Source organism: Giraffa tippelskirchi, chromosome 13 (genome assembly GCF_054371585.1).
Source record: "Giraffa tippelskirchi isolate mGirTip1 chromosome 13, T2T-mGirTip1v1.2.pri, whole genome shotgun sequence".
NCBI classification, from domain to species: Eukaryota; Metazoa; Chordata; class Mammalia; order Artiodactyla; family Giraffidae; genus Giraffa; species Giraffa tippelskirchi.
The window spans coordinates 22,816,642-22,829,694 of NC_137287.1; the positions used below are offsets into that span (position 1 = coordinate 22,816,642).

The window sequence follows — 13,053 nt, forward strand, 5'->3', positions numbered from 1 at the left end:
CCCAACTCAGGGATTGAGTGGTGTAGCAGTTAATCATATCTTTCGTGTGTGAGCATATATGTGCATGTGTTTCTGTGTTTATCATGAGAATGATGTTTAGCCTACTGTGTTGAGTGACCAAACTGTCCCAGTCTGCCCAGGACTAAGGGAGTTCCCAGGAAACTGGGACAAGTTGGTCATCCTTCTACTATGTGCAAATTGCTTTACAGGCATTATCTCATTAAACTCTCAACCCCATGTATGAGGTAGGTTGTCACATTTTGGCATTTTACATTATAAAGGACACTTGGAGAGATCAAACAGTTTACTCAAGCCACGTAGCTAATAAATGAGAAGGGCAGAATCTGAACCCAGACCTGTATGACTCTAGGACCCAAGAATTTAACTACCACTCTGTGTGCACTGGGCTTCCCTTGTGGCTCAGCTGGTAAAGAATCCGCCTGCAATGTGGGAGACCTGGGTTTGATCCCTGGGTTGGGGAGATCCCCTGGAGAAGGGAACAGCTACCCACTCCAGTATTCTGGCCTGGAGAATTCCATGGACTGTATATAGTCCTTGGGGTTGCAAAGAGTCGGACACAACTGAGCAACTTTCACTTTCAGTTTTCTGTGTGCTTTTAGACTCCTCCAAAGGCACAGCCTCTAATTGCCTCTCACCACCTGGATCATTGCTAAACACCTTCCCACCTTCCTTTCTGTCACCAAAACTTCCTGCTGCCCAGATGGCCTCCAGCAAAGGGAGAGACCTGGACACAGAGCTGAGTCAAGCCCAATCTTGTATCTGGGCACAGCAGAGGCCCCTCCTTCCCTAGCAACAGACGCTGAAGCCTTGTGACTGGCTCCAGGACCTGGGTACAAGCTCCTCCAGTGTTAAAATAACCCAAGAGGAGGAAGAGAGAAGAATTCAGGCCCCAGAGGGATAGTTTGGTGAGTTGCTTCCTCCCTCTTCTCGGTGGTAGTGTGTAGCTCTGCTTCAGATTTTCCTCTGCAGTGAACTCAGTGTCTTCCTGGAAAAGTTCCAAGAGAAGAACCACTCAGTGGAAGGGAAGTGCGGCCTTTGCAGGAAGCCGCAGCGCAGAGCCAGCAGAACCCCAAGGCGGCTGCTTCATTCTCCAGCTTTCCTTTCTCTCCTCTTCTACCAAGAAACTGCTCAGGGGGCTGAAGTCTATGACCTCAGAGAGGCAACCCTGTGAACAGAGCTTTCAGAACATCTGTAAAGTTCCATCATCTGTGACATCCCCATTATGCTATAAGGAAGTGTGAATCTCAGAGCCACTGATAGAAGAGGAAGAAACGGAGAGAGCTTGTTGTTCCTTTTTTTTAATAGGTCCGGTTAGAATCGACAACATGAGTGACATGGATTGCTCATCTCAGAAGGTAGGCGTGAATTTTAAAGTGTGTTTTTCTTTTTTCGTTCAGTTCAGTTCGATCGCTCAGTCGTGTCCGACTCTTTGCGACCCCATGGACTGCAGCACGCCAGGCTTCCCTGTGCATCACCAACTCCTGGAGTTTACTCAAACTCATGTCCATCGCGTCAGTGATGCCATACAACCACCTCATCCTCTGTCATCCCCTTCTTCTCCCACCTTCAATCTTTCCCAGCATCAGGGTCTTTTCAAATGAGTCAGTTCTTCGCATCAGGTGGCCAAAATATTGGAGTTTCAGCCTCAGCCTCAGTCCTTCCAATGAATATTCAGGATTGATTTCCTTCAGGATGGACTGGTTTGATCTCCTTGCAGTCCAGGGGACTCTCAAGAGTCTTCTGCAACACCACAATTCAAAAGCATCAATTCTTCGGTGCTCAGCTTTCTTTATACCTGTAGTATTTTCAGCATGTAGGGAATTTGAAAGTGTGTAGGACAGCGGAGCCTGGTGGGCTTCCGTCTATGGTGTCGCACAGAGTCGGACACGACTGAAGCGACGCAGCAGCAGCAGCAGCAGCAGGAAGGAGACATTTTAATCACAAACCAATTGCCATGTTAGATCTCCTTGACCAAGCGTGTGCGTGCCTGCATGATCCATCGCTTCAGTCATGTCTGACTCTTTTCAACCCTATGGACTGTAGCCCACCAGGCTCCTTTGTCCATGGGATTCTCTAAGCAAATATACTGGAATGGGTTCCCATGCCCTCTTCCAGGGATGTTCCCAGCCCAGGGATTGGACCCATGTCTCCTGCATCTCCTGCATTGCAGGCAGATTCTTTACCCACTGGGCCACTTGGGAAGCCCCTGACCAAGCATGTGTATGAGTTATATTTTGTTGTGTCCTTGAATTATGCTTTGTGATACATTAGGCTTTTGGACATCTTCAGGTTTTGTTGAGAAAATTTCAGGAATAGACACCTTTCTTTCCCTTCCTTTCCAAGGCCATTAGACCATATATTCCATCCAACAGCTCCCAACACTGGATGTACATAAGAATATACCGGGGAGTCTCTTGAAAATATGGAGACTTGGCCTCACTCCCAAAGATTCTGATTCAGAAGGTCTGGAATAGAGCCCTGCAATCTGTATTTTTAGCTAAGATCCTGGTGGTTCTGCTGTTCCAGGTCCTCAAGTGAGCATTTGGGAACTGTTTCCATGAAAGACTTGCAAACATCATGTACAGTTAGAAATAAGGCACCTGAAAGGAACAGTTCTACCCAATCTAAATGGCAGAATCTTGGTGGAAAAGCTAAGATCCATTAAGTTGCCATATATTGAGGTGTCCAGAGGAGCATTTTAAATCAAAATTTTGTAAAAGCGGATTTGTTGAGGGAAAAAAAGTGAATTTGTTGATAATCACTGAGCCTTTCCCCGAAGTGAAAACACTCTGCAATTTACCAGAGAGAACACTTAAGCATTAATATTTTTAACAAACTGTTCTGGGTAGCCAGGTAGGTCTTACAAATCTCCGTCTCTTTCATCTTGAAGGGGCCACAGAGAGTTCTTAACCAAGTATGTTTAAGAAAACTCTTTTTGTTCTATGAATTGATTTCTAGATCTGCTGATCTTGTGTGTGTCCCATGTATGCCTGTTCCATGAACTGAGCTGTTTTCTGCTATCATGGTTTTTACAGTTCTTTATATATAAGTCTTAGTCTGTGCCTGTGAAGCAGCTCAAAGTTTAATTTGTTTTTCAGAGGTTCTGCTTCTCTCCATTATGTTCTGCAAAATGCTCTATGTTAGCTTGCTTTCTTGCAAAATGTTGTTTTGCTTCCACTCCAGTATTTTTGTCTGAGAATCCCATGGACGGAGGAGCCTGGTGGGCTACAGTCCATGGGGTCGAAAACAGTCGGACATGACTGAAAGCGACTTAGCACTAGCACTTTCTTTATTATCCCAAGAATGGCTTTTCTCTTTGTATGATGACTCAGCTGCCTCTGTGTCTATCTCTTGGCTGACCAACTCTCAATATAGAGGAACATGAATATGTCTTGACTCAAATCCAAAAAGGAACCTATGGGCTCAAGTAACTGAGAAGTCCAAGTTGGGTCCTGGGGTCCAGATGATGTCAGTGAGAGTCTTTCTCATTCTGGTGCTTTGCTTTATGATGGTTTTAGTCTAAGGGAGGCTTTTTTTTTTTTTTTCACATAAAGCAAAGGTGGCTGTTTAGACCACCTCTTTCTTAATGGCTCTAGCAAAAGTGTCAGGAACAACTATGATCAGCCCACCTTGGGTCACATGTCTATCCCTGAACCAATCATAGTGTCTGAAGCAGAGAGTATTCTGATTGGCCAGACCTGTATCGCATGCTCTGGCCTGGACACAGATGGTGGACACTGTACAACGTGGACTGAAATTGGAGTAGAGCCAGTTATGTCCACTAGGGCTATATTCTGCCTGCTTTGCTAGTGAGAGTAACTTTCCAATATGTCTGAGGGCTGAAATCAGGTTTATCCTAACCATAAGCAGAAGCATGAATACCAAGACACCTCCTGAATGTTAATATTCTCAACTGCAAAAGGTCAGGGTTTTGTGGTTTAACTACTCATTCCCTCTCTTGTAACTTAAGATGTCCAAAATCTGTTTTTGTTTATTGTTTTTTAGTGAAGACTTTTATTTGAAACAGATTTAAAAGCTAGGCCAAGGGAAATATTACCACTGACCATAAAACCTTCTTGCTTGCCAAGACAAAATGTGGGCAGCCCTAACTTATCAATCAGTATATGTTGTATATCTTAACTCCTGAAGGAAATCATGAACGACTTCATTTCCCGGAAGATACTGTTGCCGAAATCTACCTTGGATGACCAGATTCCTTTCAAGTTGATGCTGAATTTTTTCATTTTGTTCACCTTGTAAGTGCAGATCTTGATACTAACTTCAGTAGTGAAAGAACAGGCTCTTGGATGTGGTTGGTTGATTCTTAGATCCTTGAAATTGAGGTAGAGAAGAGAGACAGACACAGTGATTTAAATCAACAAAGCAAGTTCTCTAAGCAGAAAACAATAGGGTCACCTTGTTTAAGGTGGAGCCTGAGCAGCCTGATTCTGTTAGTGGGTCTGATGCACCACAATTTTTGAAACCGCTGAATTAAGCCATTAGATCAGTGAACCTATTATATGTTTTTTTAATTCTCAGGCTCAGTATGTGGTTTTTTTTAAGAGTTTTCAAGCTTTTATTTAATTTTAAAATGAACACATTCGCAAAACAATTGCCATTTCCCATGTGTTGGGATGCAAAGTAGTGTGTATTTAAAAGCACCTCTTCATGGCTAGTATGTCTTACCTTACCTTATGGTCCCATCACTCCATGGCAAACAGAAAAGGAAAAAGTGAAAGCAGTGACAGATTTTTTTTCTTCTTGGGCTCCAAAATCACTGTCGACGATCGCTGCAGCCATGAAATTAGAAGACACTTGCTTCTTGGAAGGAAAGCTATGACAAACCTTGACAGCATATTAAAAAGCAAAGACATCACTTTGCCGACATAGGTCTATATAGTCAAAGCTCTGATCTTTCTAGTAGTCATGGACGGATGTGAGAATTGGACCGTAAAGAAGACTGAGCACAGAAGAATTGATGCTTATGAATTGTGCTGCTGGAGAAGACTCTTGAGAGTCCCTTGGACAGCAAGGAGATCAAACCAGTCAGTTCTAAAGGAAATCAACCCTGAATACTCATTGGAAGGATTGATGCTGAGGCTGAAGCACCAATACTTTGGCCACCTGGTGCGAAGAGCAGATTCACTGAAAAAGTTCCTGATGCTGGGAAAGATAGAGAATGGGAGGATGAGATGGTTGGGTAATATCACTGATTCACATGAACTTGGGTGAACTCCAGGGGATGGTGAGGGACAGGGAGACTTGGAGTGCTGTAGTCCATGGGGTTGCAGAGTCAGATGTGACTTAGTGACTGAACAACAGTAACAATAATAAAATATCCTACCTATCCCCTATGAACCTTAGTTTCAGCTACAATGGGATATAAAAAATCTCATACACGCCTGGCACATAATATTTGGAATAATGGCAGATGTTATTATTGTTAATGTTATTATTTTATGAGGTTGAATCATCAGTGAGGAATTGGTTGGGGCATGGGGATGACTAACATCTGACTCATTTACCCCCTACATGTCTACCTTCTGCCAGTTACCCTGCATGACTTAATTTGCTGACCCAAATAAATCAAATCTATCTAATAATGTCTCATCTTACATAAGAGTTCAGTCCACAGTCATTGCCTAAGGTGAAAAACCACAGAGCCAAAATTGCACTGGCAGATCTCTTTAAACTACCTTTAAAGTACTGTATAGCAACATCTCTTAGTGAATCCCGCCCAGAGGTTTCCTCCGTCACAGCCCCAGATGAAGTAGTTGTCTTGCTTCTAGGGTTTGGGTGTAGGAAAGAAACACACAAGGCACCTCTCAACCCTGAAATCAGCTCTGAAGTGAAGAAGCACTGGGAACTGAGGGTGGCCATGGGAGCCACAGGTTCACCTCTGTCTGAGGCTCACTCCCAAGTACACACTCACTGAATGGAATGGTGGACTCAAACACCCACACTCTTTAAATATATTCTTTTCTTTTCGCAGGAAGCACAGAGTTATTTATACCACTGCATAAGCAAATTTCTGTTTGGAATTTTGCCAGTGTGAAATGCAAGAGTCAATTTTTTTTTAAGTTCAACCCCTTTAATTACAACTCAGGGTAGGGAAGCTGGGAATGCCCTCAGATTTGGGTTCTTCGCAGGGGAAAAATACATGAATTTGCTCATAGAAGGGTAGCCATGAGGAGATGCTAGAGAAGAGACATTAACTCTTAAGAATTGAAACCAATGGATAGTGGTGAGAAGGGTGTTTTAGGGCAGAACTTTGTGTTAAATCCTTTTCTGAGGAACTTTTTACTCCTTATGCACCTCAGAGGCTTGGAAATCTTTCCTAATTCCTGAAGAGTGGCTTTGCATCTGTTTCCCACAGATCCCCAGAAGTGACTCCATACATCACATGAGCCACTCCCAGATGTGGCCAGAGTTGCCCCCTCTGCCTGCTTCTGCTAACGAAGAACCCTCTGAACTCTATCAGGTATGTTCACCTGGCTGCTACTCTTCTGCTGGTAATGGTTGGGGGTCAAATGGACTTGACAGGTAGGATTAGAGGCCTCAGTCATTTCTGCCACTGGAAGAGGCTATAGCACAGTGGGAAAAAGAGCTATGTAGTAGCACAAATGTGGCTTTCTCACTTACCTGCTGCATTATTAAAATTCTCTGAACTTGTGCATATTCAACGGTAAAATAAGAACAATTATTTCTACCTAATAGCCACGTACATAACAATAAAGACAATAGATGTAAATTACCTGATCACAAATTTACTGCATGTTGAAAGTCAGCTGTTATCCTTGCCATCAGAAAGCATGCTCACGGGGGTCAGAGAGGTAAAATTGGTGTCCATTCCGAAAGTATTTGCACTCAGTGTGCAGAAGGTTAGGCACATGGGATGCCATGAGACTCAGTGTGAGTGGCGCCTGGCTGAGAGGAGCCCAGGCTCCCTGCGTGATGTCCCTCACATGACTCACTCTGCATTTCTCCCCTTGTAGACAGTTATGTCACACAGCTTTTATCCCCCCTTGATGCAACGCACGTCATGGACCCTGGCTGCACCCTTCAAAGAGCAGCACCACTACTGTGGACCCAGTGATTCCATTGCCAACAACTACTCCTTGACAGCTCGGAACCTGAAGCTGAAAGACCTGATGAAAGTCTACCAGCCCGTCACCATCAGTGTCCCCAGGGAAAAGATCTCTCAGGGGCTGCCATCAGGTATTTCCTGCAGAGTGTCATACCCACTTAGAATGGGGCTTTGGGAGATTTCTAATCCTGGGTTCTAGTCCTGGCTCCACCTTTACTATAGATAACTTTGGGTAACCTCATGAAACCTCAGTCTCCTCATCTATGAAATGGGAATGACTGTAATGGCTAGCATTATGTTTAACATACACCAAGCTTCTTGTTGATTGCTCAGTTCAGTTCAGTTCAGTCACTCAGTCATGTCCAACTGTTTGCGACCCCATGGACTGCAGCACGCCAGGCCTCCCTGTCCATCACAAACTCCCAGAGCTTGCTCAAACTCATGTCATTGAGTCGGTGATGCCATCTAACCTACAACCATCTCATCCTCTGTTGTCCCCTTCTTCTCCTGCCTTCAATCTTTCCCAGTATCAGGGGCTTTTCACATGAGTCAGTTCTTTGCATCAGGTGGCCAAAGTATTGGAGTTTCCGCTTCAGCATCAGTCCTCCCAATGAATATTCAGGACTGATTTCTTTTAGGATTAACTGGCTTGATCTCGTTGCAGTCCAAGGGACTCTCAAGAGTCTTCTCCAACTCCACAGTTCAAAAGGATCACTTCTTTGGCGCTCAGCTTTCTTTATAGTCCAACTCTCACATCCATCCATGACTACTGGAAAAGCCATAGCTTTGACTAGACAGACCTTTGTTGGCAAAGTAATGTCTCTGCTTTTTAATATGCTATCTAGGTTGGTCATAGCTTTTCTTCCAAGGAGCAAGTGTCTTTTAATTTCATGGCTGAAGTCACCATCAGCAGTGATTTTGGAGCCCAAAAAAATAAAGTCTGTCACTGTTTCCATTGTTTCCCCATCTATTTGCCATGAAGTGATGGAACTGGATGCCATGATGTTAGTTTTCTGAATGTTGTGTTTTAAGCCAACTTTTTTATTCTCCTCTTTCACTTTCATCAAAAGGCTTTTTAGTGCCTCTTCGCCTTCTGCCATAAGGGTGGTGTCATATGTATATCTGAGGTTATTGATATTTCTCCCAGCAATCTTGATTCCAGCTTGTGCTTCATCCAGCCCAGCATTTCTCATGATGTACTCTGCATATAAATTAAATAAGCAGGGTAACAATATACAGCCTTGACGTAATCCTTTCCCAATTTGGAACCATTCTGTTGTTCCATGTCCAATTCTGTTGCTTCTTGACCTACATACAAGTTTCTCAGGAGGCAGGTAAAGTGGTCTGGTATTCCCATCTCTTTAAGAATTTTCCACAGTTTGTTGTAGTGCACACAGTCAAAGGCTTTGGCATAGTCAATAAAGCAGTAGATGTTTTTCTGGAACTCTCTTGCTTTTTCAAACATCCAGCAGATGTTGGCAATTTGATCTCTGGTTCCTCTGACTTTTCTAAATCCAGCTTGTTCATTGCTGAGTAACAAATTACTCCCAAACTGAATAGTTTAAAATAAGCTCCATTTGTTATCTTACAGTTTCTGTCAAGCATCTGGGCATGGCTTAACTGGCTCAGAGTCTCTCACAAGTGTACAGTCAAGCTATCCAAGGGCACAGTCATCTAAAGGCAACCAAGGAAGATCCTCTTCCAAAGTCACTCACCTCCCCCACTCCCTGTTGGCCATAGACATTGGTTTCTTACCGAATGGGCCTATCCACAGGGCAGCTCACAACATGACTTCTAGTTTTCCTTGGAGGAAACAAGGGGGAGAACAAGAGATAGAAGAGAACCAGCAAGATAGAAACCACCATCTTTTGGGAGCTTAATTTTGAAAGTGACATCCTACGGTTTTTGCCATTTTCTCTGTGTTAGAAGTGAGTTGCCAAGTCCTGCCCACATTTAAGAGGACTATACAAGGGCATGATTCCAGGAAGTGGGGATCCTTGGTGGCCATCTTGGAAGTTGCTTACCGTAGTACTTTTTATGTATTAATTTGCTTAGTCTCACTGGGTGCACATATGTTGACTTAAGGATATCCATTAGTAGTTTTTGTTAGAGATATAGTGGAGATTTCCAATCTGCCTGCTGTCTCAAACTCATTTTCATGTTTTTCTTTATTCTTTCTGTGCTGTGTCTGGGTGAATTCCTCAAATATATCTTCCAACTCTCTAGTTTGCTCTTCAACTCTGTTCAGTCTTGTGTTTATCCTGTATAATAAATGGTTTTTATTTTAATAACACTGTCTTTCATTTTCAGATTTCTTAATTGGTTCTACTTATGAGTGCCACCCTTGCCAGTTTCTTATTCTGTTCTCATGGACATAGCATTTTCAGTATCACTTGGAGGATCTTAAACATTTATTTTGGAGCAATACTAGTGTTGCTATATTATTTCCATTTTGTAAATATTTCCCTCAATTGTTGAGTTTATTTGCTATCTTTCTTATATTGGTTTTTCTCATGTGTTATGGGATTTTAGTTTGCAGGCTTATGTTGAGAGCTTTTCCCCTTCTTGCTACATGAACTTCCCATTTGTTGTTTAATTCACGCACAGTAAAGTGCACAGATCTTAGTGTTCAGTTCAGTGAGTTTTGTCAGTTGTTTATACCATATTTGTATATAGCCACCACCCAAATAAGATATAGGGCATTTCCATTATTAGAGGAAGTTCTCTTGTGCTCCTTTCCCATCAGTTCCTTCCTCTCCCCAGTACCATCCAGCCCCCTTTCTGATTTCTGTCATCGTAAGTTAGTTTTGGTTGTTCATACATATAAATGTACTCAACAATGTACTCTTTTGACATACCTTTTAAAATCTTGTCTTTCTTCCTTATGCCTTCATCTGGCATCTTAGGACCCCAAATTAGTACCAGATTTTATTATTAATGGCTTAGAACTTCCGTCTTAAGGTGCTATTTTAGGGATGTTGTAGATCTGGTCCCTGAGGTTATGTTAGGCTTAGCCTAGTTATTACCAGCCTTTCTTTGCTATCTGTGGCCACTGTGTGAATTGAGGATACAGGTGCTTTATCTGCCTGACAGTGTTGCTGGCTTTTCAGCCTGTCTTCATGGGTAGGGCAGCCATGGCTTTATACTGTGAACCTAGCTTCAGTCCCCACAACCATGGTGTGTTTTGGATTTCATTATTCCCCCAGGTATGAATCACCTAACTACTTCTGCCTGCTTTTGGTGCCAGAAGCCAAGTTTAAGATTTTTACTTCACAGTGTGTTTGAGTTCACACAGAAGAGCATCTTTTTGAACCATGCATTGTCTTTTTAATTTTAAAGAATTTTTTCTGTTATTTTTATATTTGCAGTTGTTATTGTTCAGTTGCTAAGTCATGTTCTTCTCTTTGCGACCCTGAAGTGTAGCATAGCAGGCTTCCCTGTCCTTCACTGTCTCCTAGAGTTTACTCAGAATCATGTCCATTGAGTCAATGATGCCATTCAACCATCTCATCCTGTGCTACCCCTTTTCCTTTTGCCTTCAATCTTTCCAAGCATCAGGGTATTTTCCAGTGAGTCAGCTCTTTACATCAGGTACATAATATTTCCTTTAAAATAAATAAGTTTAAAAGTCTGAATCTGTTTAAAGAAAAATATTTAGCAATAACACACCTAATGTTTAGAAAATAGAGCATATAGGATTGGTGAGTGAATTGAGAATATATTAATATTTGTCCAGTGTATGAGAGGACAGAAGGTATGCTCATCCCCATTTCACAGTTGAGGAAGCTGAGGCTTGGGGTGATGGTCAGTTCTTCAGGGTCACACAGGTAATTAGTGGTATAGATGGGACCAAGGTCTGCATCACCTGCTTCATCCCACCACACCAAGTTCTTAGTGTTCTCCTGGACAGCCCTAAGACTTGCATCCCTGTGGGCAGAAGATGGCCCAAGGTCACTGCCCATCAATGATATCTTTCTTCTCCACTATTCTAGCAAATAAAAGCTCATCAGAGCCTAACAAGAAGAAAATGAAGTTCTCCCCCAAAGACAAAGAGGATCTCACTGGGTAAGGTGTTTCTATGGGCTCCGGGGATTGCAGGACACTAGAATTAACTGAAGAAGGTTATGGTCTCATGAAAGCCACACTCTGCTTCTTGACTTTAAAGCATTCCTGGATACCTAGTTACTTATGTTTTTTCCCACCAGTACTCTTAATCCAATTTATTGAGGCTCTAAATGAAAATAAATTAGCTAAGCAAAACCAGTGCTTACAAACTTATGAAGTGTTCCTGGAACCAGGCACTAAGCTGTGTCTACTTTTCAGGATGAAGTCAGCCTCAACCTCCTCACCTATGAAGAAGGAGGTTGTGACATCTTTGACTTTCCCAGGAAGCAGACCAATGAGTCCAGAAGAACAGATTGATGTGATGTTACAGCAGGAGATGGAAATAGAAAGTAAAGAAGCCAAACCATCTGAATCAGACTTGGAGGTACATTCTTATTGCCTCCTTCCTCTTAATTTGCCAAGTATTACTCTTGACATCACAGTGATTCTAAACTGAAAAGCAGTAGTCACCTGAGGAATGTTTTAAAAATACTGAAGTCCAAAGACAGGCAGGTTGATTTCCCTTCTTCTTTCTCAACATTGCTGTGGCTATTCAAGGTGAAGTCAGTCAGAAAGAGAAACACTAATATAGTATATTAACACATATATATGAAATTTAGATAGATGATAATGATGACCCTATATGCAAGACAGCAAAAAAGACACAGATGTAAAGAACAGACTTTTGGACTATGTGGGAAAAGGCGAAGGTGGGACGATATGAGAGACTAGCATTGAAGCATGTATATTGCCATATGTAAAATAGATGACCAGTGCAAGTCTGATGAATGAAGCAGGGCACTCATGAAGCTGGTGCTCTGGGACAACCCAGAGGGATGAGGTGGGGAGGGCTTTGGGAGGGGGTTTCAGGATGAGGGGACACAGGTGCACCTGTGGCTGATTCATGTCAGTGTATGGCAAAAACCGCCACAATATTGTAAAGTAATTAGCCTCCAATTAAATAAATTAATTTTAAAAATAAATAAATAAAGATACTGAAGTCCAGACCCCATGCAGACTGCTGAATGAAGGTGTGCATGCGTGAGTCTTCTGCTTTAGTAAGTCTTAGAAACTGGTGCCTTCAGGTCCTCTTAGAACATAGGTTGCAAAACGGCTGCATAGAACATAGGCTGGGATTGCCAGGTTTTGAAAAACAAAACAAAAAACATGGCACCCAATTTGAATTTCAGATAAACGATGAATAGTTTTTTAGTATATTCCAGTGCATCCTGTATTTTATCCAGCAGCCCGACCATAAGTTAAATATGGCCTACAGATGTGTTTGGAAAATGAAAGAAATCTCACATAAGCTAGATTTCTACCTCTCTTGAAAAAATTAATATATTTGAAACTGAACAATAGCTACCTCCTTTAGATGAGAAATACATTCTCTGGTTTGTCAGTCTCCTATGTCCAGCCAACTTTCAGTTATTAACATTACCTGCTTGGTCCCAGATAGACTTTTGAGCCTCTAACCCCTAACTTGAAAGAACTGCAAAGCTTTAGAGCAAAGAGCTTTTAAATTTATAGTGTATAGTAAAATGATTAACAATAAAAATTAATAGTGACTGAGAATGTACTATTAGCAAAATTCCATACTAAACCCTCTAGATGTTTGACCCCATTCAGGACCTGGAGGCTATGATTATTCCTGTTGTCCAGTTGTGGAAATTGGGGTGGGGACTGATTAATCAACTTGCTCCAAGTTATACAGTCAGTAAGAGACAAAACTAGAATTTAGACCAGTCTGGCTGATACTAACATTCTGTGCTCTTAAGAGCACAGAAGAACAACAACATTTCTCAAACTTGCCTGAAAATAAGAATCGTCTGGGGTTCTTG

At 42.2% G+C, this 13,053-nt stretch overlaps 1 protein-coding gene across 3 annotated transcripts in view; it reads left to right on the forward strand.

Annotated features, from left to right (window-relative positions):
- Positions 1-1,273: 1,273 nt before the first annotated feature.
- The window catches only part of DNAH3 (dynein axonemal heavy chain 3), a 221,930-nt gene continuing 210,150 nt past the window's right edge, over positions 1,274-13,053 (forward strand). For all 3 annotated transcript variants that reach the window (XR_014072618.1, XM_081554574.1, XM_081554575.1), the window contains exons 1-5: positions 1,274-1,376; positions 6,398-6,502; positions 7,017-7,239; positions 11,101-11,173; positions 11,432-11,597. Coding sequence is in view for 2 of the 3 variants with exons in the window: in XM_081554574.1 (XP_081410700.1) it covers positions 1,347-1,376; positions 6,398-6,502; positions 7,017-7,239; positions 11,101-11,173; positions 11,432-11,597 (597 nt within the window). In the remaining variant the exon portion in view is untranslated. The remainder of the gene's footprint in view (positions 1,377-6,397; positions 6,503-7,016; positions 7,240-11,100; positions 11,174-11,431; positions 11,598-13,053) is intronic.